This window comes from Onychomys torridus, chromosome 5, assembly GCF_903995425.1.
Source record: "Onychomys torridus chromosome 5, mOncTor1.1, whole genome shotgun sequence".
Lineage (NCBI taxonomy): Eukaryota > Metazoa > Chordata > Mammalia > Rodentia > Cricetidae > Onychomys > Onychomys torridus.
Genome location: NC_050447.1, coordinates 22,944,771 through 22,972,346, shown reverse-complemented (window position 1 = coordinate 22,972,346; position 27,576 = coordinate 22,944,771). Strand labels below are relative to the sequence as shown.

The 27,576-nt window shown below is 47.4% G+C and overlaps 2 protein-coding genes across 4 annotated transcripts; one reads left to right on the top strand and one right to left on the bottom strand.

Moving 5' to 3' along the window:
- Nucleotides 1–1,147: 1,147 nt before the first annotated feature.
- Nucleotides 1,148–5,196, top strand: Prss54 (serine protease 54). Its single transcript, XM_036188312.1, has 3 exons — nt 1,148–1,432; nt 1,972–2,103; nt 4,649–5,196. The coding sequence occupies exons 1-3, from the start codon at nt 1,208–1,210 to the stop codon at nt 5,177–5,179; spliced, it is 888 nt and encodes a 295-aa protein (XP_036044205.1). The 5' UTR covers nt 1,148–1,207; the 3' UTR covers nt 5,180–5,196.
- A 374-nt stretch (nt 5,197–5,570) lies between these two features.
- Nucleotides 5,571–27,415, bottom strand: Ccdc113 (coiled-coil domain containing 113). 3 transcript variants are annotated; one of them, XM_036188308.1, is made up of 9 exons: nt 27,220–27,415; nt 25,200–25,326; nt 23,428–23,583; nt 20,383–20,538; nt 18,450–18,530; nt 15,738–15,893; nt 10,941–11,048; nt 7,043–7,198; nt 5,571–5,723 (listed from the first exon to the last, which is right to left on the bottom strand). In XM_036188308.1, exons 1-9 carry the CDS (start codon nt 27,318–27,320, stop codon nt 5,637–5,639), a joined length of 1,128 nt encoding a protein of 375 aa, XP_036044201.1. In that variant the 5' UTR covers nt 27,321–27,415; the 3' UTR covers nt 5,571–5,636. The 3 variants fall into 3 exon arrangements, with proteins under 3 accessions (XP_036044201.1, XP_036044202.1, XP_036044204.1); XM_036188309.1 differs by lacking the exon at nt 10,941–11,048; XM_036188311.1 differs by lacking the exon at nt 15,738–15,893.
- Between the last annotated feature and the right edge of the window lie 161 nt (nt 27,416–27,576).

Sequence of the window (27,576 nt, the reverse complement as noted above, 5' to 3'; positions counted from 1 at the left end):
GATGGCTTTCTCTCTCTTCTACTTTCTTGCTGAGCACCTTCTCACCCAGCTGCTGCTGAGCTCAGTGGCAGCTGGTATCACCTGCCACTCCCAGCTGGCTATTGCTGGTTTTGACAGCCCTTGCTCAGATGCTGAGTGCTGAGTCCTCTTTGCAGTTTGTTTGTTTGTTTGTTTTCCGAGACAGGGTTTCTCTGTGTAGTTTTGGTGCCTGTCCTGGAACTCACTCTGTAGACCAGGCTGGCCTCGAACTCACAGAGATCTACCTGCTCTGCCTCCCAAGGGCTGGGATTACAGGCGTGCACCATCATTGCCCGGCTGCTTTACATTCTTAGTTTCTTGGGTGAGTCCTAGAGGAGAAGTAGAGAATACCCAGCTTAACCCCACCACTGTTAAGCCACACCCTCCCTAAATGCAGTCAGAGAGTATGTAAATCGAGATATGCATTAAGTGACTGGGCAGTGGTGGCACCCACCTTTAATCCCAACACTCTGAAGGCAGAGGCAGGCAGATCTTCATGAATTTGAGGTGAATTTGAGGCCAGCTGAGTCTACAAAGCGAGTTCCAGGACAGCCAGGCCTGTTACACAGGGAAACCCATCTCAAAAAACAAACACAAAAACAAAACAAAACAAAAAGATGTTAAATGCTGAGACAGTGAGTGAGAGTCATGATTACATATCTTGTATTACTACTATATTTTAAAAAAAAAAAACTGTTCCTGTAGAAAAATTACCCAATAACATGTGAACAGATGATCTTTACATGATAAGATAAATGGTATCAACACAGAAGAATCCCCCAAGAGGCCTTTAGCTCACAAGGGAGAGCACAAACATAGAAATTCAGGAGAGATTCTCTAGAGACTGAGTTCAAAGTAAAAACTAACCCAGGGGGCTGGAGAGATGGCTAGCAGTTAGGGCACCTCTTGCTCTTCCAGAGAGCCCAAGTTTAGTTCCCAGAATCCACATCAAGTAGCTCACAACCATTAGTAACTCCAAGGACTCCAGTATGTTCTGGTACACACACACACACACACACACACACTACCTAGGGATTGAGTTGGATGGGCATGCCAAGTTGAAAATAAAAACCATGAAAATGGGAAATGAGGAAAGTGTGAAGCCTCCTAGCTGCCTTGACTTCTCAAATGTCCTCTGTTGTCTCTCCTCTCTAGGAAGAAGGTCACTGCTGTTGTCGGTATAGCTAACATGGACCCCAGAAAGGTGGATCACACCGAGTACCCAGTCAATATGATCATCCTCCATGAGAACTTTAACAACAAATCCATGAGCAATAACATAGCCCTCCTGAGGACAGAATCTGCCATACATTTCGACGACATGGTCCAGGCCATCTGCTTCCTGGACAAAAAGCAAGATAGAGCACCAACCTTGAAGAACTGCTGGGTGGCAGGATGGAATCCCACAGCTGCAGTTAATACACTCCTCCCCTAGAGGAGGCTGTGTGTGTGCTGGCAATGGGGGTGACTCAGATGAACTTCTCTAGGGCCTGTCTTATTCATTCAGAATGCCTGAGGTTTAGAGCTGATTCCTAACATTTGCCTTTCTGGGGGCTTTTCTTGTACTATATTCCACAGGTCCTTTTTTTCCTTAGCTCTATACCCAAGAAGTGTACAGGCAGCATCCTGTCTCACCAAGTGCTGGGAGGAGTAGGGGACCAGGGCTCTTACCTAAGCCACCCATTTCCCATCATTCTTGGATAAGAATGAATCAAGAAAATACGTATTCTTCAAGTGTGAAGGAAGGGCAAATTGTTCTCTGCCTGTTTACAGATTTAAATTCAAAGCAAAGACAGTTTTCAGTAAAAACTCAGACACAAGTTCAGATTTCTGTGGGTGAAAGGGACGTAGAGGAACATTTTCTGTTATTCCTGTTTGGATATGTGAGTTGTTGGGCTGGCTCAGGACTGCCTTCTTGCTAGTAATTCTTGGGCTCTCTGTTGCATGGTCCAGACAGGAAATCACATGACAATGAGTATCCTGAGGAGAATCTACGTGAAAGACATTGACCTGTGTCCTTTACCCAGAGACCAGAAAACAGAATGTGCCAGTCACACAAATAAGGAATACACCAATGTTTGCCTGGTAAGAACTTGATACACTAGAAGCCAAATCAAAGTAATCATTGGCTGCACTGAGGAGTCCTGGGGGTTCCTCCTTACTGAACGGGGAAGGAAGGGGGCCAGTGCCTTGGGATTCACATCTCTGGTAGGAATAACACTTGGCAGAAAGTACTCAAAAACCTACAGTGTGATCATTAGATACAGCCCCCAAGTGCCCCACCCAGCCTCCTGAGCCCACAGGGAATCTCAGCACCCAACCTCTCTTCCTCACTCTCGTTCAGCACAGACTTTATCCACTGAACCACCCCGATCCACCAGTCCTTCACTTTTGAACTGAATTCTGCTCACAAAACATCTCTTGGTGACTTTGGTGTTTGAATGCTTTCCTCTCTTGGAAATGGGTTCTGGCATCTGGATCCTGAACACCACACTTCTCAGGTGTAGAAGAAACTTCTAGCTTCAGAATTTGACTGATGGGTCCCCACGGAGGCAGCAGAGCTGCTCTTTACCTTTCCCCTTTACGTTTAGTTTGTACAACCCTTAGAGCTTTTGTGGGATGTCAGGGGAGAGGACAGCTCAGTGAAAGGGGCCCCTGTGTATGGTTGCTGCCCCTGAGCCCAGGAGTTAAGACAGAGGTGCCTCAAAGGCCCTGGGCCGGTGGCCCCTGCTGCTTAACATCAGAGACCAGAAGAAAGAGGGGGGCAAAAGAAAAAATACTGAGCTCATTTTGTACCTGGGGTTAGCAGCAAAACCACACGATAGCCAGGGTCATCTGCACCCACTACTGTGTCTAAGCCATCAAACTCTGTGTCCTACATCTCATCCATTTTCTCCCTCGAGCGCAATTACAATTAGCTTGGGGGTGGGACCAGTGAAAGTGGGGAGAGCACCCCATTCTTCAGCAGGGAGCTCCATGCCCATGCAGTCTGAGTGGATTATGGACAACGGTCGTTCAGCAATCCCAAGTGACTAGCCACAACTCTGAAATACCATTTCAAGCCTCTGCCGATTGGCAGGGTGAGGGGACACAGCAGACGAGTCGAAAAAGGAAGTACAAGGATGCTATGCTGCCCCTTCCCTGGAGCGAGCAACAATGTGCAGAACGTGGTGCCCTTGAACTGGCTTTGGCCTTCCCCAGGCCACCCAGACATGGCAGTGTCTGCAGAAAGTACAAGCCTCAGCCCTGCCCTGCTTTCAGCCATCCCCCCCCTTCTACCGGTCACCCTCCCTCTGCTCCGCCCACACTGCCTAAGCCAGGGGAAGTACACGGGGAGGGGACACCCCAGGCAGGCCATTGCCCAGGCACAGATAAGAAGGAGCTGATAAGGTCTACCTCTGCCTCTCTGCTTCTCATCCTTGAGTTCGTTCAAACTGTTGGCTGTTATCAGTTACCACCCTGCTCACTGCTCACTCAGTCCAAACAGTCAGAGCAACATATCATTGGCCAGCTTGCCTGGCTTTTCCGGTTGAGGGGGGCTACAATCAAGGAGGGTGAATAATAGTTCTTCCCCTATCTCAGACTCAGATGGACCACAGGGTGTGCGTGGAGGTTTGGCACTTGGGGTGGGAGAAATGAAACCTAGTTGCTATCTTGGGACTTTCCCCATTCCTTCCACTTCCTACAGAAAAATTACAGCCTTTATAAGCCGATACAATGGTCATAGCTAATACCTGACTGAGTGCATGGCGCCTGCCAGCTTCAGTGCTGCGTGTGTCAGAGGTACTAGTGAGTTTCCACGCTGAATGAGAACCAAGCCACCTGCCTTGGTCACAAATCCAGCTCAGTGTGCTAAGCCTCTGCCTTCTAGCCTCGCATGAGTTAAGGTGTGTGTGGCAGACCGCCTGAGCCGCAGAGGACTACTCATTCAGGAAAGGGTAAGGCTACAGTATGGCAGGGCTGCTGAGCAGGAGTAACTAGCAGCTGGGGCGTGGGTTAGGAAGCTGTAGACCCAGGACAGCCCCCGTTCCTGGGGAACTCTGGCCTTCCTTCCCCTCCACTTAGCTCTTCCTTGGGAAGAAAAAGAAAAGGCTTCAGAGGTGTGATCATTCTGAGCCTGAAATACTGAGGGAAAGATCTGGAGTATTAGCAAAAGCCAAGACAGTGAAAAATGAGCCAAGAGGCTATAGGCAATCTGGGTGCCAAGGCCACAAATCACTTGCATAATATAAAGAAAAATTGGGCTGGGGAAGTAGCTCAGCTGGTGGGTGCTTGCCTTGAATAAAGCCTTAGCTTCAGAGGTTTGATGGCCAGCCCTGTATTAAAAACCAGCTGTGGTAGCATGCCGGTACTCCCAGCGTGAGGAGGTGGAGTCATGGGGATCAGAGTTCAAGGTCATCTGTGAAGAGGTTGAGATCCAAACAAGCAAGAACAAGGGAGAGAGAGAGAGAGAGGAGAGAGTGATGTCATCATACTGTAGTTGGTGGTGGCTGTGTGGATTTGAAATGGTAGCCTATGATTTGCTCATTTCCAGAGAGAATCAAAGCAAAACCTTCTAAAACAGACACGGGCAAAAGGATCTACTGAAAAAGGTTTTCTCAAACCTAAGACCCTCTGTCCTTTACTGCAGGGGGAACCAGGGAGTCCTATGATGTGCCAAGTGAAGAAGTTGGATCTCTGGGTCCTCAGAGGCATGGTGACCCATGGAGGCGACTTGTGCCCTGGCCTGTTTCTGTATGCCAGTGTGGGAGACTACAGTGACTGGATCATGGCTATGGCGAATAAGGCTGGCCCTTCCCTGTCTGTGCTGAACCCCTGGGAGAAGTTGATCCCTGAGCCCCCCTTTCAAGAGTCAAATACTGCCCTGACGAAGAATTCGAGTTCTGTACAAGGCCATGCTGAGTGGCCCCGATCCTACTCCCAAGGACAGAGAATGTCCACTCTGTACGACCAGCCCACAGATGGCGGGCAGAAATTCAGGGTAAATGGTCTTCAGGAATCAAGCTGGCCTTCGAAGGTGGCTGCTCAACCCATGTACTATGATTACTACGGTGGGGAGGTGGGGGAAGGCGGGGCTATGGCTGGCCAGAACAGGCTGCACTGGCCCCACCAAAGGATCTTGATGTCCCTCATGCTTGTTTTCTTGGTCAGCGGTGTCTAGCTAGCAGCTAACCTACCCCACAGACAAGAAGCTCAGAGTGCAAGGTGCTAGGCATCTACCGCACTGTTCTGGTGTCTGTACTGTTTTGATAGGTGCCACCTGGGCAGCCACGAGCAGGCCCACAGCAGCACCGGGCTGGCTCTCCCTCCTCTGTCCCACTCCCATATGTGGGAAGGTCACTTCATTTATGCTTGTGATAAATGTGGGCTAACAAGTGTCAAACCATTCGAGTGCCCTGTGGTTCTTACACCTGTGGCAATGGTTCCGGGGCCAGGCTGGGATGATTTCCTCATGGGCAGATGTGGCCCTGCTGGTGACCTGGTAGATGTGGCCTGGGGGTGGGGGGGGGGGTTATACTAGCTGAGCACAGCAAACAGTGAAAGAACCCCACTGCTGGAAAACACTAGAGTACTTTAATGGGTCACTTCTTGGTCTGTAAGATACGGGCTGCTCTTGGCTATTTCCCCGGGGACCCGACTGTCTGTGGCTGCTCATCCGATGTTTTCATTTTATTCCAGGCTTTTCGGTATCCCTTTAAAGACATCTACAAAACAAAACAAGAGGCAAAGAGGAGAGGGTTACTTGGGAAAAATCAGCGCGTGCCCGTGCTGAAGGCCACTGCCATCTCTGCAGATGACCCTGTGAGGGGCCAGGGTCCTGTGGTGCACCCAAAAGAATCTTCTAGGGCTGGGAATGTAGCTCAGCTATTATAGTGCATGCTGAAAACCCTGGGTCTGAGCCACAGCACCCTATCTACTTTGGAGTAGTGGTAAAGTTAGGAGGTAGGGGAAGGGAATCAGAAGTTCAAGGTTATCCTCAGCTACATAGTAAGTTGAAGAATAGACTGGGATACATGGGACACAGTCTCAAAAAAATTTTAAAAAAAGAATGAAAAAGGAAAAGAAGGGGAAAGGCCATAGCAGCAACAACAGACTCCCAAAAGACTGTTTTAAAGAGTGTGCTTCTGCCCAAAGAAGTGAGATGGTGTGTGCCCTTGGTGGGTTCTTTGCGCAGTTCCAGGTATGATGTACGCCAAGTTAGGGCCCCATGTCCTCCCTGTCACCAAGTGACCACAGGAGGGAATGGAAATAGAGTCTAGATGTCGAAAGACCCCAGGTTCCTCAGCAGCTCATGCGGTTTTAAGTAACAGTGATGACACCCCAAGTGTGCAGGCCATCTCATGAGCTAGGTGCATACCACCTGCTTCAAGGCTACAGGCTTAGATACAGAGAGGCCCACAGCAACTATGTAAATGCATGGACTTGGGTTCTGAGAGCCATTAAAAACCCATTCTCTCTCTCTCTCTCTCTCTCTCTCTCTCTCTCTCTCTCTCTCTCTCTCTCTCTGAAACAGGGCCTCACTATGTAGTTTTGAGTAGCCTGGAACTTGCTATAGAGACCTGGCCTTAAACACAGATCTGCCTGCCTCTGCCTCCAAGTGCTGGCACTAAAGGTGTATGTCACCATATGTGTGACTTCTAATTTTCTTAAAAACTGTCTTCTCCAAGTAAGAAGCAGCAGGTGCTAAATACCCACGGCATGGAGGGATTTACAAGATTCTAGAATTCACCATACAAACAAGCAACTGAACACACTTGTGTAACAAGACTCTCTCCCAAGCCCTAAACACATGTCCTTAACCATTAAAAGTGGGATCTTAGGGGGAAAATGCACCATTCATTTTGGCTGAACAGTTGAAACAACTGCAGAGATTTCTCACAGACACAACATGTCCACCATCCCCATAGTCTCATCCTGATAAACAAAATCCTGAAGGAAGATGTTGATGGCTTGAGATACTTGGCCATCCCATGTTGTCAAGGGTAAGTCAGAGACTCAATCCTCCTGGGGACAACAGGCTCACCTCTGCGATCTCCACCTTCCTCTCCCACATCTTGATGGTCTTCTCCAACTCCCCATTCAAGATTTTCTCCTTGACATACATCATCACCTGGGGAGCGCGGAATTCGGCCAGCTGCTTCCGTAACTTACTGTTCAAGGCATGGGCTTTGGCCCTGTCCTGTTGGGAAGGACCCATTAGGCCATAAAATTCTGGGAGCTCCTGCTCCATCCCCACATTTCAATACAGTTCCAACATCAAGAGTGACAGTCGCAAAGGGTGGGGCCCTCCCAAGACTCTGGGTTTTTCTAGTGGATTGTGATGTTTCCATCTAGTTCAGAAACACTAGGGAGACTTGACTTCTCATCTCCTCCTTTTCCTCTCTGTTCTCTTTCTCCCCTTTACTAAGAACTATGCTTTCTCTTATTTAGATTTCTTAAGGTGTTTTTGTGTGTGTGAGGTTATATATTTATATATACTTTAACTTTATCAGTCTCAATTCACTTTCCTGTCTTCCTGTATTGTAAAATACACATAACAGAAGTTTCTATTTTAAACATGTTAAGCACATAGTTCAGTGGCATTAAATACATATATAATCCTAGCACTTGGGAGGAGGACACAGGAGGATTTGGAATTTCAATTCATCCATGGGCACATACATATTTGAGGCCAGTATGAAGTACATAATACCCCTCACAATGGGGGAGGCAAGCTACCCCTTGGTACTTCCAACTGCAAAGCTATTGTGTCATAGATCAACCTCCTCGCTGAGGATCACCTTTGGATTCCTTCTGTGTCTGGCACTGGGAGCTGGTTAGAAATACAGACCTGGGCAGCTCCATACCCCTCTTGTCAGTCTGAACTCTAACAAGCTCTCCAAGTGACTGGTTTCCAGTTTCTAATTTGAGAAGCACTGTTTTGATTCTCTGTGATACAAACTAATAAAAAAATTACTATTCACATGTTTTAAGAAAGTGGTAATCCAAGTCAGTCAGTGGTGGCACACACCTTTAATTCCAGCATTTGGGAAGCAGAGGCAGGTGGATCTCTGTGACTTTGAAGCCAGCCTGGTCTACAGAGTGAGTTCCAGGACAGCCAGGGCCGTTAACACTGATAAACCCTGTCTTGAAAAACAAAAACAACAACAAAGAAAAAAAAGAAGTTGGTAATTCACCTTGATTATCACAGACAGGCAGCTGTGGTTAGGCCTAAGGATGTGCCTAGAACCATGGTACACTTCCTTTCTCATCAGGATAATGATAAAAGAATGTTTGGTGTTTTTCATGCCATCTGAGATTACACCTGTAGCCCCAAAACTCAGCAGACTGAGGCAGAAGGATTGAGCATTTAAGAATAGCCTAGGCTACATAGTGAGACCCTGACAAGGAGGATGATTACGGAGTAAGAAAATGCATTGCAGCTGTAAGGATCATGCTTTGAAGATCAGGGACTCCAGTAACAACAGAAAATTCCACTTGTACATCAGGGACATCACTACACAATGGAGATCTTTGGGACAGCCACTTAGAGGAACTGTTTAGTTTCTGCTGCTGTGATAAACACCACGACCAAAGGCAAGGAGGAGGAGAAAGGGCTTACTTCATCTTACAGCTTTCAATCTGTCATCCAGGAAAGTCAGGGCAGGAACGTAAGCGGAAACAGCTTACTGAGTTGTTTCTAATGGCTTGCTTGTTTCCTTCCTTCCTTCCTTCCTTCCTTCCTTCCTTCCTTCCTTCCTTCCTTCCTTCCTTCCTCTTTTGTCTTTGTTTTAGATCTTATATGTATATAGGCATGGGTTTGTGCATATGAGTACAGTACCCTCAGAGGCATTGGCTCTCTTGCAGCTGAAGTTACAGGCAGTTGTGAGCAGCTAGATGTGGATACTGGGAACCAAATTTGGGTCTTCTACAAGAACAGTGCTTTCTCTTAATCACAGCCATCTTTCTAGCTCCCCAGCCTGCTTTCTTACAGTACCCAGGACCACCAGCCCAGGGGTGGCACTGCCCACAGTGCGTTGGGCCCTTCTGCATCAACAATATATAAAGAAAATGCACCACTGTTTATTGGCACCCACAGGTCAATATGGTGGGGACATTTTCTCATTTGAAGTCTCCTCTTCCAAAATGACTCCAGCTTTGTATCGAGTTGATATAAAACTAGCCAGGTTCAATAATACAAGTGGCAACAAAAATGGTGTCCAGCCAGGTGTCTAACAGAACCGGACAAACAGACCAAGAAGAGCCTCTCTGTGTCTAGAGCAAGCCTCAGAGACTGACAACACCTTGCTGGAAAGAGGCCTGGCATAAAACTGAATCAGAATGTAAGACAGGACCTCACAGTATCGCTGAAAGGAATAGAGAAAGCAGGCAGTAACTAACATGGGCTGATAGCTGAGTGGGATGTCAGCAGAGGCAGTGTAGGAGAAAGACGAAACGTGGAGAACTGAGCTGAAACAGAACCAGGCCTGCTTGTCAGACTGGCCACGACAAGGCTGTGCCCACTAACACCACAGCAACAGGGGAAGCAGAATCTACCAACCTGATCCAGCCAAATCACTAAACAATGCCAGCACCATGGCAGGAGTTGCTGTATTACCTGAAATGAGCAGTTTTCCGAAAATTGTGAGATAGGCAAAGAAACACGAAAAAAACAAAGAAAACCAGGCAACATGAGCTGTCTCTGGAGGAGTCCAGATGGTGGAGTGAATGCACAGTGGCAAAGCAGCCATTATCCAAAGTAAATCCTATTTAAAGACTTAATGGAGAGCTGGGTGTGGGCATGCAGCCCTCCCAGTCCCAACACTCAGAAGACTAATGCCGGAGGACCGAGAGTTTGAAACCACCCTGGGCTACATAGCAAGATTCTGTCTCAAAAAATTCTTTTTTATAAAAAGATTGATTTATGTATTTTATGTGTATCGGTGCTTTGTCTGCATGGACACCAGAAGAGGACATTTGATCCCAGCATAGCATTGCCACCTGTCACTCTGTCCTGAGGCTGGGCTTTCTGCAGGAGTTGGTTCTCCTCCAAGCACATGAGGTGGATGACACCACAGTCTGATGTGGTAATCCTGTGGTGTTCTGGCTACTGTGATCAGCTTTGGGTCGAATATACTCCCAGAGACACGTCAGATCCACTCAAAACCACAACGCTAATGATACTCATGGCTTAGAAGCTGACAAAGCATTGTTATAGGTAGACCCATCTAGTCACCATCACAAGGGCCTGGCCTTATTTGACATGTGTGAAAACAGTCCTGTCTCACTGAAATGCACTGAGACTAGAAGCCAGCAGAGGCCAGTCCTTCTGCCCAGGAGGCACACTGGAGGAACTCCTCTCCCCTGCCCGAAGGCTCCTCTTTAGATAACACCCTAGTGTATACAGTTACATTCAGCTACATGTTCTCGGAGCGTGCAAAGCTCTGAGATAGCTCTCCTGACTCCACCCATCCTTCCACACACTGACTGTTGGCCTTGGAGTGAGCTCTGACTGGCCAGAAGTCACCGTCCCTCAGTCTCTGCTACATTCTGCTCATGTTGAGCATCCAAAGGACTGTTATGCTTCATCTCTATCCTTTATATAAAACATTGTGCGTTTTGTCTCAGTTACATCATCACACCTTATGCACTTTGATACGGTCATAGACACAGACCTTTAGAACTCTGGAGGTTGTATTCCGGCATGTGTGGTGGACTGTTTTCTTCGTGCGCAGACCCTAGAACCTCACCCAGCGGTAAACCTAACATTACTGACCTCTAAATCCAGTGTCTGCCTTCATGACTCAGAGCTGTTTTGATTTTTGTGGTCTGGGCTCTTTCTCTAGATTAACAACCAAGGATGGGGGGCGGGTCTTGGTGGACAGTGACCCTTGTGGACAGAAGGAGGCAAAGTTCAGAAATGGCACACTGTGCTCCACTACCTCCTCTGCTTGTATGGTTTCTTTTTCAATTTTTCCAAGTAGTTCATTTCTCTGCAAGATCTCCTTGTCAAGATTGTTGTATATATCCATTGCCCGATGAAGCTTGTTCTGAAATACACCAGAATGGCATATGCTAAGAGGAGTTCTCAGAACTGTGAGGAGGGGGGGACCAAAGCAAGGCCATTCATTCCATCTCCACAGATCCCTATCAACTGGGGACTGCCCTTCCCAAAGGGTCCAGATCTGGTGTCTCAGAACTGCCTGGGGAGAGAGGACCTTGGGATCTTGGCGTCTGCTGGAGATGCAGAAAGTCCAACAAGAGGACTCAACTCTTGCCCCATCCGTTGCTAAGAGAAACTTTATGTAGCCAGACTTCCCTGAGGTGTGAGGGAATATCCTGGTAGAGAGCAGAGCACCGTGTCTGACAGGCACAGGAGACTCAACAGCTGCCATGACTACCTCATGAGGGTGCAGAGAGAGGAACCCCCACAGGAGGCAGGTCCAAACCCTCCCCCCACTTAAAGTAAGGGAGGCAGGATTTGAACAGATGCAGCATGACTCCTCAGCTTCTGAGCTCCACTACACACCCCTGCCTAAAGGAGCTGGGCCTGCTGGTGTCAGGGAAGTCTACAGGAACTGCCTCTACATGCTCTCTACATTAGCTGCCCTTCAGTTCCCCCAGGCCCCTGATACTTAGATTGATCTCTGGAACCCTCTCCCTGCACCCTACCCTGCCAGGCAGTCTCCAAAAATGCTGGAATGTGCTCTGCCTGGCTGAGGAGTGGGCACACCCCAAGAACTGACCCACCCCACCCCAGGCACTGGTTAGTGAAACATTCTAGGCCTGGCCTCCAGGAAGCTCACTCACAACCAATGACAGGGGAGGTAGGGAGGCCAAAAATCATGGCAAAAAGAATTCCAAAACTGCACTTGTACCAATGGGCACACGATAGACTGTGTCAATGGGCACCAGTAGGTGTGACGGGGGCGGGGTGTCCTGCAACAGGAATGAGGACAGAGAATTGCTCTGTGAAGAAGGAAGAGAGGACAAGAAAAGTATCAGGGGAAGGCAGTCCCAACGGCACCGGAAGAGGAGATCACAGAGTGGAAGGGGGAGGATGCACGGACATTGCCCCAGAATATCAAAACTTAGATAAAGCAGAGCAGCCTGGAGCCACCTGCCTGGGGAACCTTAGGCACCCAGGAACGATTCACTCCTGGTTCTTCCAGGCCTTGCTTACTTCCTATTCCCTGCCTGTGTGAGGATTAGAAACCAGACAAAGAGGGTCAGCACCTAGGTGCAGAGACGGGGTCAGTGTTTGGGCAGGGCTTTACCACAAGCCAGCCATTCAGGTGTGAGAGAAGAAGAGCAGGGAAGAGATTTGCTCAAGTTTGAGAGGCAGGGCGGGACACATGGACTGTGCTCCATTTGGGTAAAAAGGGATGCAAACCACATGAGTGATACTCAGTGGCAATGTCAGCCACTTGAGGTCACTACAGAAAAGACAGACCCAGCTTTCCAGGTTAGCAAAGCACTTCAGATTCTATGCTTAAAGCGACAGCCACTCCTTGCCTCTGTTTACCCAGAGCAGTGGTCTGGGCACAATGCAGCTGCCTTCTCTGCCCATGGGCCCACCAGACTGAAATCTAGGAGTTGGCCAGGCCCATGGCTTGTGTCTGGGACTCCAGGACCTCTATTAAGCCCAGTGGTTGCTGGTTATTTGCTTGAAGGCATAGCACTGAGGGGTTTTCTTCCTGGCTGTCAGCAGCTCATTCAATTCCTAGAGGCCACCTAAGACACCTTCCATGTAGCCTCCTCTATCTTCAAAGTGGTAATGAACTTTTGGCCCCAAAATTTCACTTACGCTTCCTATCTATGACTTCTTTTTGCAAAGAAAATCTGCTCCTGATGGGCTCGTGAGATGAACCAGGCCTCCTGGACACCTCCTCTTAGTGTCTACCTGGCCACACAGTTGCATCACAGAAATGACTCCATGCCCTGAGCCATCAAATTCCCAGTCTGGATTTGCATTTCACGGGGTGTGCTCCTGTGAGCGGGTCTCGGGACTTCTTAGAATTCTATCATCCTCGGGGTGCCAAGTCATTAAAGTTGGTCAAGGGTGATTCATGGCGCTGTAGTCATGAGCTTATACCCTCCCTGCTGGACCCACCAGGCAGGCCTGAGGGCATGGAGTCTGAGAAAATGCCAGCACCAGTCATACTCAGGCTCTCTTAGGAAAGTCACAGGAGAGAAGACAGTGTGTCTGCATGTATGGTCTCAGAGCTGTGCCCTGAGCATTCGGCCCTGTACCTGGCATGCATGGGCATTGTTACTTTTGCCAACAGAGGGGAGTTAATCTGAATGTTTTCAACAAGGCCTCATATTTGGTTGTTTGATATGTGTGCCAAATGGCCCCTCCTTTTACCCTCCCATGACCACCAAAACCACAGCCACACTGCGCCAGTTAGCTGGTATTCGCTGAGCACCTGCTCTGGGCAAGCCTTGTTTTCTACTGCTGGGCTCACTGCACAGACCATGCAAAACTCCACCCAGAGATGTGGACCTGGAAGAAGCCAGCAAGATAGCTTCCCCCTCAGTTCCTGACTTGGGCCCACCCTCAGGCTCCCACGGAGCATCTTTTCAGCTCCACCTTCGCTCATCTTCTCATGTAACAGGCTAACAGGCAGTATTCTGACTGGCTGACCGTGCCGAGGCTCCCATTTGCCAGTGGTCTATACTGGGACTTTAGACCCAGCCCATGGAGCCCAGGTTCTGCAACCTGGCAGCGTCACCGATGAAACCACAGCTCCACCGCCCAAATCCCACAAGTCGAGGCAGGCCCCATGCCACCAAACTGCCTCCATGAGATAAGGCCAAGGCCCAGTGTGAGCAGCTAGACAGGCATCGAGGACCGGAAGTCACCTGACTAGCCTCATTTTGAAGTAATTGTTCAGGTGGCATAAGCCAAATGTGCACAGTCACACATGAGCTTCAGAATGCTGGCTCCGTAGCTCTTCACGCTCTGTGTGGGATGAAGGAGGGTGAGAGGGGCATACACTGGACTAGCAGCCCTCGCTGGCTCTTATTTATATGACTTGACTCTTAACAAAACCTCTAGTTTTTTGTTGTTGTTTGTTTGTTTGTTTCTTGCTTTGTAAAGGAAAATGTTGAAGCCGGGCAGTGGTGGCACATGCCTTTTATCCCAGCACTTGGGAGGCAGAGGCAGGCGGATCTCTGTGAACTCGAGGCCAGCCTGGGCTACAAAGTGAGTTCCAGGAAAAGTGCAAAGCTACACAGAGAAACCCTGTCTCGAGAAAAAATTAAAAAAAAAATAAAAAAAAAAGAAAGAAAAATGTTGAGCAAACATAAGTCTTATATAACACATTTAAATTCACTTTGCTTTTCATTTTTGTGGAGGATTTTTGGGAGGTTTTGTTTGTTTGGAGGCAAGGTCTCTCAATGTTGCCCAAACTGCCCTTCCCACCCCTATTCCCAAGTGCAGGAATTAATGGACACATGGTGCCACACTTGGCTATAAATTCACATTGTTAATCACATTTTTGTGGGCCAAATGAAGCTCACATGTAAGCTACCTATGCTATAGCTACCATTGTCCTAGGAACAAGGCCAAGAGCCATCAAACGCATTCTGTGAAGGACCACATAGTAAATATTTTCAGCTTTGCAGGAGCAGAGGCAAAACTTTACATGCTGCAAAGTTACTTCTGCTAACAAAAGAAAGGCTGTGGAGCCCTACAAGTGTTTGCTGGAGAAAGTAAAAGCATAATAACCGCTGTAATACTTTAGAATAGGGCTGGTGAGGTGGAGCTGCAGGTAGACCTGCTTGCCACCATGCCTGACAACCTGGGTTTGACCCCTGTAACCCACATGGTAGGCGAGAGCTGACTCTTGTAACCTGTCCTCTGATCTTCACATGTATGCCATGGCATACTTGCCCACCAATACACACATGCACACAGAAAATAATAGGATGTGATATATATATATATATATATATATATATATATATATATATATATATATAATTTATATAAATATATATGATGATATATATCTACCACATCATTCATATATATATATATATATACTTTATAGAAGATAGCTCAGTTTTTCTGAGTTGGTTTGACAATGTTCTCCATCATTCAATTACATGTGAAAACCATTCTTGGCTTGCAGGATGGGGGATGAGACATATTCACTCATCTCGCTGGCCACTCTGATACTTTATCATTCACAGGGTGACCAGATGGCTTGGTCTGCTGGGGATAGGCCCTATTCATACCATACTCCCTCCTTAATTATTAATAGTGCCTCTTCTCTCTCCCCACAGTGTTGCATTCAGATGATAAATAATTTAGTAGTTTTCTGATTTATGGCTGAGACTGTTTTAAGTGAAGCGCTGAATTCATCCCTCAATTAAACGGGGCCCTAATGTGGTTCACTTTCAAACACTGCACATAAAAATCACCCAGGGAATTCAAAACAAAGCCAGATCCATGGCCCTCACCTCCTAATTCAACCAGTCATGGTGGGACCAAAGCACAGACATGTTTTCCAAAGGAAAAGGCTCCCAAGTGGGCCTCATGGACAGCTAGGACTGTGAGGGCACTCTGGGGATTTTACGAGACCAGGCTTCGCCGAGTCAAGAGAAGTCCGGGGTCAACAGGAAGCACCTACAACCGGGGTGAACCGCTCATGCGCACAGGGCCCTCCCTGAGGTGGGGCAGGTGGATGGAGGAAGCCTGGCAGGGTGCCTGGCCCTGGGGTGGGCCTTACTTTGTAGGTGTTGAGGACCTGCAGGGTGTTCCCAGAGGCCAGCTTCAGCTGGATCAGTTCTTGATTCCTTGCTTCAATCGTCTCTAAAAACTGAGCGTTCTCGATTTTCAACTGCTGAAAGTCAACATCGCGCAGGGCCTCGCCCACCTCCTCCTTCTGTGATTCACAGAGAAGAGCAGAGGCAAGGTCAGGTGTGACCGTTAGCTTAAGCTCCCGTCCGCAATCCGGCGAGAGTTTGGAGGTCTGCCACCGTTCACTGAAAACCTCCTGGGCATTAGCAGGGCAGTTGGCACTAGGGCTGGCTACTTAAGTTAACACAATGCCTCCAGACTCAAGGAACCTACACATCACAGAGAAGCCAAAGATGGCGACGCAGCACACAGACGCTCCAGGGCCGGGACGGGGAGACTGCACTCAGAGAAACGGTCCTTGGACAAAGCTATGAAGGCAGACTGAAGAGCGGGCCATTTCAAAGTCCTCTTTAATCTGGCCTTGGTGGCATAGCCCTGTAACCTCAGCATTCGGGAGGCTGAAGCTGGAGGATGTCAAGATTGAAGCCATCATCGCAGGCTATGTGGCAAGACTTCGTCTCAAAAGCAGATATATAAATTCAACTTTCAAACCTAGAGACCCACAAAAGGCTGCCCATACTTTACCCTTGTTTGAGCCAACATTTTTGTAGGCGTGTATACGGGGCCCCTCTCTAAACTGTGCCCCCACTTCCTGTCCAGGCCCATGCCCTCTTGTTTGGTTGTCGCTATAGTTACCACCTCTACAGTCTCCTGAGCTGCAGTAAGCTCCAGGGTTGCTGCTCCCTCCCAAGTGCCACCATTTCCTTAAATGCAGATACCACTCACCCAGCAACACTGCATAGCCTGTTTTCTGCACCCAGGGCAACCCTGAACCCCACTGGGCCTCTGACAATGTTGTTCTAGGCCCTTGTACCTCTGTTCCCTTTAAACAGAGTTGTGTTAACCCTCCTCTCAGGACACGCCTGTGTGCTTAGGGACAGGGCTCACACGTCTGTCATCCCTGTGCAGCAACGGCATATAGGTTAAAGGTCATCCACATAACGCTTACTTCAAGTCCCTCGTCTTGGTGCCTGAGCCTGCAATGAAGCCCTGGAGACCAGGGAGCTCACTGTGTGCCAGCAGCCCCTGGGCACTGTTCCTTCTTCTAGGCCTCCCTGGCTCTGCCTTTCAATGGCAGCCCTAAGCACAGATAGCCCCTCTGTCTTGCCATGCCACACCATTGCCACACAGCGCTTCTTTCCAGTGTGGAGTTCCCACTGGTGAGGCTGCACAGGGAAGCACAGAGCAGAGAGTCCCTCCTGGTCTGGTTCATGTTTCTGGGTCAGTCCGGACTCCTGCTAATGGTCACAGACTCTGCATCTAAGCCTGTGCCTGTGCAGACATTCTGGGAGTCTTGCGTTTCTCCTTAGTCACATTAGGGCTGCTCCAGCCTGTCGAGGTTTTTCTGGATCCTGAGTCAACCAAGCAATAGTTGCTGGACATGAACATTGCCCTGTCCAGTCCCACATCACTGTCCACAGCTACTTCTGATGCACATGTCTTCAGCACCCATATTTGGTATAAGGATAAAAACACTGGGAAGGGAAATGATGAAGCCACAGGCCATGTTCCAGATTCCTTGGGCCCCATCAACCCCCCTGCCTTTAACTGGGAGCCCTTGAAGTCATCTGTTGAAACACTGTACAGTGAAATGATACCACTCAGCCACATCCCTCAAAAAGCCACATGTGTGTTCTAAGACTCTCAAATTTAAGCCAATTCTGTCTACAGAAAGCCTCAAATTTGCCTGCCCAGCAGCTATGTCGGTTTCTTCTGGTTGCTGCCACAAATCACTACAAACCTGGGGCTTAAACCATGCAGATAGATGTATTACTTCCCCATTCTGAGGCTGAACAGGTTTGGGGCTAAAATCACAATGCTAATTAGTGTTGCATTCCTTCTGGTGCTCTTGGTAAGAATGTTTCCTTGTTCTTTCCAGCTTCTGGAAGTTGCCTGTATTCCTTGGCTCGTGGCCCCTACTTGCTATATTTCCTCTCACCCTCTTTCCTTTCTCTCATAAGGACGAAAGTGGTGTTGGGTACAGCCAGGTAACCCAAGACCATCTACTGTGTGGGTTAGCTTTAATTGACACACCCTAGAACCACGTGGGAAGACTGTCTCGACAGGGTTTGTCTATCGTGGGCTGGCCTGTGGGAGAGTCTTAACTAGGCTAGTTGACGTGGGAAGGTTCAGCCCACTGTGGGTAGTACCATCCCCTAGGCAGGAGGTCCTGAACTGTATTTAGAGTGCGGCAATCCAGCTGAGCATAAAGAAACAAGCAAGCAAGCATGTATGCATTCATCTTTCTCTGCTCTTGGCTGTGGGTGTGATGGGCGAGCTGTTGGATATCCCTCCCCTTCTCCACAATGATGGACCGTAACCTGAACTATAAGCTGAAAAATACCCTCTCTACCCTAAGTGTCTTTTTCTTGGGATATTTTATCATAGCAACGGAAATGAAGGTAGAACATCTCCCCTTCTTAAGACCTCTACATCAATAACAACTGCAAAGTTCTACGGTGTGAAACACCTGCTCAAAGACCCCAGTGACTAGCACAGGAGTATTTGTCGGGGTGGGAGGGATGATGGGTGGGGATAGCACTCGGCTACCTTTTAAAAAGAAAGGAAAAAACTCACCTACCTGTCTCAACTGTAAAAGCATCTTTTTCTTCTGAACTTTGAGAGAAACATTTTTCAAACATAATTTATCCTTCATATTATCCTAAAAAAAAGCATATTTTCATCAATTACTCTTTTTTTTTTTTTTTTTTGATTTTTTGAGACAGGGTTTCTCTGTGTAGCTTTGAGCTCAATTACTCATCTTTACCCCTGTTGCTCTGAATAATAAATCTGGGCTACAAACCAGACCTTGAGCTCTAGCATTCAGTCATTTCTTTTCAGCCCTGTTAGTTTTGCCCTAACAGGTGCTGAGAGGCCATTTCACCAGAAGCCAAGATGCAGAGGAAACTGGGTTGGCTCCATGCCAGGGTTCCAGTGCTTCTGCACTTGGCATTATTTGGGTGTGGTGCTACTGCAGCGGACTTTACTGATAATACACTCTAGGGACTCTTTGGTCTTTTGTTCATGGTAGGCTGCAAATGTTTACCATTCATAGCGTGTTAGGATTAAGAACCCTGCTCAACTGACCCCAGGGACCGAAGCTAAACCTGCTATGAAACCTCTGCACTGAGTATGTTGAAAGCATACTCTCCTCCCCCAACTCCCCCTCCTTTCTCCTGTCAGTGAGATGAAAAGCGCCTACAAGCAACCTGTCTCAGCCTATGGAGAAAACGACCAGTTCACACCTTTCTCAAGGAAACACACACAGCTCTCAAAACAGATAACAAACCAGAGGAAACAATACGATAGACTACAAATACTCATCCTGCCTGCTTGGCTGGTGTTTCCTTTTTGCTTTTGCTTCAGTAAAAATATATGTAGGGGCTGGGGATTTAGCTCAGTGGTAGAGTGCTTGCCTAGCAAGCACAAGGCCCTGGGTTCAGTCCTCAGCTCCTGGGGGAGGGGGAGATATATATATGTATATATATATATGTAAAATGCACGCTTTGGGGGTGGGGGCTGGAGTGATGACTCTGTATTAAGAGTACCAGCTGCTCCTCTAGAGGACCCGGGTTTGATTCCCAGCACCCATATGGAGACTCACAACCATTCATGATTTCGGTTTCAGGAGCTCTGATACCCTCTTTTTGCTTACACAAGCACCAGGCCATGCACGTGGTACACACAAACATACCTAGGCAAGACAAACAAACAAACAAAAGAGAAGACCCATACATACAATTTTTTAAATTTAAATATACACACACACTTGGAGATTAAAGACATATCTTGGTGGAGTGCAGGAGAAAATGCGGGCATAACTGGCCAGCCAGCCTACCTGGCACACAGCTCTTCTAAACAAGAAGCATGGCATACCATGCTCCTGAAGTCAGAACACTGAATTCTGAAGTAACCTGAGTCGCCGGCAGCTGGCCTGTGGATGAGTCTTAGTTGGCATAGAAACACTGATGGTTAGAGCGCTCACGATCCAATCCAAGGTAATGTGCTACCCAATCAGTCGATAGGCTTCTGCTATATAAGTGGCTGCCCACGTGGGATTAAGCAGATGCTGTTCCCTGAAACCATCTCTAGAGTGGTGTACTAACCCCCGGACAATGCTGTCTTGTCAGGGAAGCAGAGTAACACTGGCAGTGGGTCATCACAGCAGAGGCTGCAGCACGTGGATCATTTCTGTGTCACTGCCCCAAGAACTGATTCTTTATTATATTGTTTTTTTTTTGGTTTTTTTTTTTTTTGAGGTAGGGTCTCTCCACATAGTCCTGGATGTCTTGGAATTCGCTATGTAGATCATGAGTATTGGGATTGAAGGTATGCGCAATCTTTAATCCGAGCACTTGGGAGGCAGAGGCAGGTGGATCTCGATGAGTTCAAGGCCAGCCTGGGCTACAGAGTGAGTTCCAAGACAGCCAGGACTGGTACACAGAGAAACCTCTTGAAAAACCAAAACAAACAAAGAATTGATTCTTTAATTCCAAGCTCTGCCAGCAACTCACCCTCCGGCGGTTCATGTCCTCGATGTACTTCATCACTTTCTGAGTGGCCAGAATGCTCCCTTTCTTCTTGGAGATGGTTTTCAGAATATCTTTTTCAAAGTCGTGCACTGCTCTCTGAACTTCAGTCCATCGAGTGTCAACTTCCTCGATGATAGCCTGGAAGGGCCGGCCAAGAGAGAAGGGTTTCCAAAAAATCCCAACAGCACCCCATAAGGATGCCTAAGTCTCCACTGCCTCTGGCTCAGTGCAGGTGCTTCTTCTGGGGCTTAGAAAGATATCTTTAAGTACAAAGCCGATTATATGACAACTACTATTTTTAACATGCCTTGAAAGTTAAAGCATCCACAGAATCTGGCAAGCCAACAAAAAACAAGATCAACAGTCTCTGTCACAGTTCCCATATTTGCAGTATTACCTATCCATTAAAGGTCAAGCCACATAAAAGACATGGAAAATCTGTCTGTGATCCAAGCACTTGAGGGGAGGAGGCAAGAGGACCTCCAAGAGTTTGGGTCTAGCCTGGGCTACAAAGTGAGACTCTGTCTCAAAATAACACAGTACCACCAAGATTCCAGCTAATAAACCACAAAGCATGAGTCACAGTTAAATCTAGAGAGATGATGAATTAGCCAGTGAGGTGATAAAGTATTCTTATATGTGTGTGTAACTTGAAGAAAAGATACTACAAATGAATATATATGCACAGAAGTCCTTCTTTATCTGCATTTTCAGTGTCTGCAGAATAGCTATTTGAAGATATTAAACAGAAAATGCAAGAAATAACTAATTCAGGTTTTAATTTGTGCATCATCCTAAATGGCATGATAAAATTTCCATTCTGTCTCACCTGGGACACAAAGTCATCTTTTATCCTGTTATATATGCTACCCTCCCATTAGTCAATTAGTAGTCACTTGGGATATCCATTGACTGTGGGCAGCTGGCAGATTTCAGTGTCTGGGTTCAAGCAACCCTTGTTTTACCTAATAAAGGCCCCAAGATGCAAAATAAATGATGCTGGCAATTTATTAAGGTTTATTGTTAAAATTGTTCTATTCTATATTAGTTATTGTTAATCTTGTGCTATGTTCAATGTATAAGCTAAACTTTTTTACACGTATGTAGAGGAAAATAGAGTATAGAGTTTGTTATTATCCAACGTTTTGGAAATCCACAGGACAACTTGGAGCATGTCCTCTGCAGATAAGGAAGAGAACTGTTTAATGACATAGAAAGACAGTGTTAAGCAAAAGGTATACTTCATGAGAGAATCTGATACCTCTTAAAAGGAAATTAATATGTATAGAGAAATTTATCTGAACTCTAGGAGGCAAATCCAAGTGTGAATAGTAATTACTTCTGCTGAGATGGCAGCACCACGTTTTCAAATGTTCCTTTAGCTTCCTTGTATTTTTAACATGTTCTATAAAAGGCTGGAGAGATGGCAGAGTAGTCAGGAGCCGGCTGCTCCTGCAGGGACCCTTGTCATGTTCCCAGCACCCACGTGTTGGCTTACAACTTGCTGTAACTCCACCTCCAGGAGACCTGACACCCTCTTCTGGCCTTTGTGGGCACCAGACATGCATGGAATGCACAGATATACATGCTGACAAACACTCAAACTTACAAAATAAGAATAAATATTAAAAAAATATTCTCTAACAAATATGGACTACATTGAATACACACACACACACACACACACACACACACACACACACCTTTAGAGGATAGTGTGGGATGATATCTAACCACACAGTAAGTTATTCCACTTGAGTCTTTCCTGGTTTGCTAACAGGAAATCACATCTTCAGTGGTCTCCCCAGACTCTAGTCTTCCCATGTTGGGGCATCAGTCCCCTTACACCCTGCTTTTAACATGTTCTTTTCCTGTTCAATTTCTTCAGTGAGATCCAGCTTTCTAAGACATGGAAGGTTTGATAAACCCTCTGCCTAGTTCTCAGGCCTCATTACCCTACTCTACCTGATTCCCAAACCTTGATATGAGTTTGCCAAGCTCATACCTACATCACCTCCTTGTGACTTTCACCTCACCTGTGGTGCACCTTCTTGGCCATTCCTGAAACAAAGGACATCCTTCTTCAAGGACATACCAAGTCCTGTGCTAAGGAGTATTTATTTTGATCCTCCTGGCTGTCAAAGGCAAGCTAATAATTTTATCCCATGGAAAACCAAATAAATAGGATTGTTTATTCACTGGGGGGCTGATTTTTATTGGACTTAATGGGAGAGGCTTTGCTGGAGTTCAGAAATCATGTCCATGACTATGCATGTGGTACATGAAGGCTGACTTGGGCATTTGCACCTAATTCACTCACTTAAACCTTAAACTCCTTGTGTTATTAAAGAATTATTGCAAAAATGAGGGCCTGCATAGTCATTGTGGTTATAGATTTTTTTGAAGATTTATTTATTTTTATTTTATTGTTTTCAAGTATATGAGTGCTTTGCCTGCATGTATGTATGTAGACCACATATGTGCCTGGTACCTTCAACGGTCAGAAGAGGGCATCAGATATCCAGGGGCTGGAGTTATAGACAGTTATGAGCTACCATGTGGTGCTGGGAATTGAATCCTGGTCCTCTGCAAAAGAAACAAGTGCTCTTAACCGCTGAGCCATCTCTCTAGCCCAAGGCTATGCTTTAAAAAAAAAGGGCCATATTTTAGAGACAGATGACAAAATACTTACAGTAGATAATATGCCCAGAGTTCACTTCCTAGCATCCCAGTGAAGAACGGGGAACGAGAGTGGTTTTATGCCAATGGGAGTCATATCTTGGTGTTGTTGGTGATGATAGTTCTCTATGCTGGAGTATTTTTGATACTTTATATTGAAAAAAAGTTTAAAGATTGTGACACAGAGAGAGAGAGAGAGAGAGAGAGAGAGAGAGAGAGAGAGAGAGAGAGAGAGACTGGTAAGTTCTGTAGAGGTAAGTCCTTCATTTGTCTCATTCTGCTTGGGTTTCTTCTCAAGGATCAGCAAGATGTGCAGGTGGAGAGGTGCAGCCCAGGGAAAGGGGGTACCTCATGGTACTGCAGGTCCCGTTCTGCATTAGCCCGCATGTGCCGTATTTCCTCTCTCGTGTCTTCCAGCTCCTTTTGTACAAGCTCAAGCTTCTGGTCTACAGTGAGGCCTGCACGGTCACCTAAGCGAGCCTTGGATTTACGCCTACTTCGAAACTGTAACCCAAGCAAAACCAAGTCAGGGTCAGAGAAGAATTGATGATAAAGCAGCCCTAGGTAGTTATCAAAATGAACCCTGGGACCTACAAGAAGGTGCTCTGGATGGAGCCAGAGATATGGTAAAAGGATGTTGGACATTAGGGCTGCAACAACATTTCCCAAGTCATCCCAAGGCCTTGTACTAAATACCACAAGGCTTATGTTTGACAATGAGTTGAAATATATCAGAGTATCCCGAGGATAGAAATGTGTGGGCCAGTATTGTAACGCACTATCCTCTGAGCCACACTGTTGCTGTCTCCAAGAGATCAGCCGCATGTACTTTGGAGAGTCCATCACAATCATGCCTGAGGACTGTTGACATTCCCTCATAGAAGGAACAGGGAGGGTCGCTGGACCCTCACCCGAGTTGCTGGCCACTCCTCCTAGGCAATTATGCCCTGATTGCATAAGGTCTCTAGAAGGGGCAAGAGTGTGGAGGCTGTGGAGGACCGGGGAGAAGGACACAGAGAAGCTTCCCTATGCAGCTATGGGGAGCCACCATGCATACTGGGTGAAGGCTTGGCAGGGCAGCTGCCTTGGGGTCACCAGCGAGCACTGTAAATAAGCCCAATAAACTCACCGGTTCCCCCAGGGTGAACTGTGGTGGATTTGTTCTTTGGTTTGTGTTGGGACCTTAGAAGGAAGGGATAGTTACAACTCACATCTCCCCAGGGGAAGCATTTTAGAACCACCCCAGCTATCGGCCAGGGAAGGCCTGGAGCTCAGTGCTTCTATACAAACACAGAAGAGCGATGTATCTGGAGCACTGGGTTTAGCAAAACAGACAAAAATCATGAATTTTCTAGGCCCTTAAAGGCAATGATCATAGAAGGTGGTTCAGGGAAGGTGTGAATTTCAAAGAAAGTTCGTTTCATCCTCAAAGAATAAACCTACATCGATTGGCCCTTTGAGATAAATCTGGCAGACAGTCACTTCCCTCATTTATGTGGCTGGACAGATCTTGTTTGTGGTTGTTCTGAGACAGAGTCTCTCTGTGTATCCCTGGCTCATCTGGAACTCACGATATAGACCAGGTTGGCTACATAAAACTCACAGAGCTTTGCTCTCTCTACTTCCTGGGTTCTAGGATTAAAGGCGTGTGCAACCATGCCTGGTTTGGATAGACCTTGTAAACTGAGTTCCCCATTTAAGGAAACTTCTTATTTCAGTGAAAGGGTTTGAACCCAGGGACCCATGTCTATTAGGCAAGCACTCTACCCCCAAGCTAGGTTCCTAGCCCTTGGGTTTTGTTTGTTTTGAGACTGGGTAGCCTAGGCTGACCTAAAACTCTTCCTTCCTCGGCCCCTCAAGCGCTGGGATTACAGGCTTGCGCTTCCATACCAGCCTTCAAGGAATTCTTCCACGTAAACTAAGGTATTCTGGAAGAGTCAACTACAAGGTGAATGAGACTCCCTCACTTGAAAGGAACGAGAAGGGAAGGAATAATGAGAACAGGGGGAAAGCCCTATGGCCACTTGGCCTGAGGAGGCACACCGAAGGCCGGGACGCCCACTCAAGCTGCATTTATGGAGGCAAACAGGATGAAGTCGTTTCCACCTTTCATTGTGTACCTGGGAGAATTCGGCTGCTGATATTTTCAATTCTGATAACCGTGGCGTTCGGTAATCCCTAGGTTCCAGTCTAAAGTAATATTTCTCAAACATCTCTGTTTCTGTTCTGAGAGCAGAGTTTCCATAGCTGCAAGATATAGAGTACCTAAGTGAATTCCATGAATAGCACCCCAGCTAATCAGTAGTTAGTCCGTTATCAGCCACACATGGCCTTCTGTAAGACATGCAGCTTCTTGGTGCCTTTCTTTCTTCACCTATAATGGGTATACTGACATCATCTTCCTTTAAGGGCAGTGTCAAACAGTGCCGTGGCATGAGGTCAGCTTCCAGCCGTGGAGGACTACTAGAGTAGTGTGCTGTGGGATGGTCTGTATGTCAAATGTGTTGCTCCGATTGGTTAAAATAAATAAAGTGCTGATTGGCCAGTAGCCAGGCAGGAAGGATAGGGTAGGTGGGACAAGGAAGAGGAGAATGCTGGGAACAGGAGAGATGCTGCCAGCCACCGCCATGACAAGATGTAAGGTACTGGTAAGCCACGAGCCACGTGGCAAAGTATAGATTAATAGAAATGGGCTAAATATAAGAGTAAGAGCTAGACAATGGTAGGCCTGAGCTAATGGCCACGCAGTTTAAAAAATGTAAGTGTCCATATGATTATTCTATATGTGGCTTGCGGGGCCACAGGGGCTTGGTGGCACCTGGAGAGAAGCTCTCCAACTACAGTAGTGGGTCTCTCGGATATTGTGCCACCTGCTTCCATGCCCCCCCCCACTATGATGGTCATGAACTCTAACCCCCCCTGGAACCATGAGTCCCTAAATTAAATGCTTCCTTTTATTAGTTGCCTTGGTCATAGTGTGTTGTCACAACAATAGACAAGAAGCTCAGATACAAAGCATCACTGTGTAGCCCTGGCTAGCCTGGAACTTGTGCAGTGTAGACCAGCCTGACCTTGAATTCACAGGAATCCACCTGCCTCGCTGGTGCTGGGACTAAAGTGTGAGCCACTATGCCCAACTTTAAGCTGTGTGTGTGGGTAGTACAGGGATTGAACCAATAGGGCTTCCCACTGAGCGACATCCCCAGTCCTAAAACCTTCCTTTTCTATCTGTATGTACATAAACAAATTCACATGCAGAAGAGACGGTGGCCTTGAGGCCTAGGTGTACTGTTAAACTAACTCCTGAATTTGAAATCAGCACAGAAGCCTAATGGAAAAGAGAGGAAAATCAAGACATCCTGCCTTTTCAGCACCTATTATCAGTGGAGCCTTCCACAGGACCCTGAGTCTGAATCTCTGCTTCAAGACCTTAGGGAAGGAGACTTCATAAAGGATTGCTGTATCATATATAAGGCTGTGGCATAGACAGACACTCAAAATGGTAGCTACTAGTAATCATCTCTCCGTTCTGGTGTAAACTCTTTATAGATGGATAGAAGCAACACCTATTTGGGCTGCCAGAAACAGGATACTGTCTAATATCAATACATCGTACACGGAACCTCAACTACATCATGGAATCTTTGCATCCAGTTAACTTGCTGTAGTAGGTAGAAAACAGGTTGTGGAAAATACAGAGCACTGGGCCAATCCTTCCTCACCGTCTCTATCCTTAAACCCTCATTCAGCCCATGAAGCCAGAATTAGGTGATTTCAATACCTTCGTTTCCACCCAGCTGCCATCTTAATTTTATCATACTAACTTTGGAAAAGGGCTTAGAAGGCCACCACGTAGAGTGGCCCGGGAGAGTGACTGCCCGACACCAGGGAGACACCAAGCCAAAGCTCTAGCTTCAGCAAATCCTCTCTGGTCTTTGCAAGTCACCTGACTCCCTTGTCCCTCTACCTTGTCCTGGCTCCATCAGTGGCTTGTCAGCTCAGGAGCAGGCAAGTAGCAAGTATAACCAGGCAAAGAAGTTCCTTCTCCACCGCAGTGGGCTGTGTCCCCGCGGGGCCCGGCATAGGCCTGGGTGGTCTGCAGGCTGCAGCTGAGGCCGAAGAGGCCCACGGTGCCAGTACCTGAGCTCCTCCACCAGCCCGCACAGTTGGATGACAGGAAGCTCGCTACTCTCCTCGGTCTGGGAGTCTGTGGCCGTGCTCTCCGACTCCTCCTCAGCCATCTCTCAACTCAGCGTGCTCAGTGAGCCTTCAGTAGGACGCCCCGCGTCACTCCGCTGCGACCCTGCGGCGCGTTGCCCAGACAACTGAACGCCGCTTATAGGGGCGGGGCTTCGGGTGGTCCTGCCCCTTCCTTGCGCCAGGAAGGTGGAGCAATGCCGCTTGACTACTCCGATGCCTGATGGCTAGATCGCTCTTAAGTTGGTAGTCACAGCTCGGGTTTGCTCAGCACCTTTTCTGTCTTTGGCGCCATGTTAA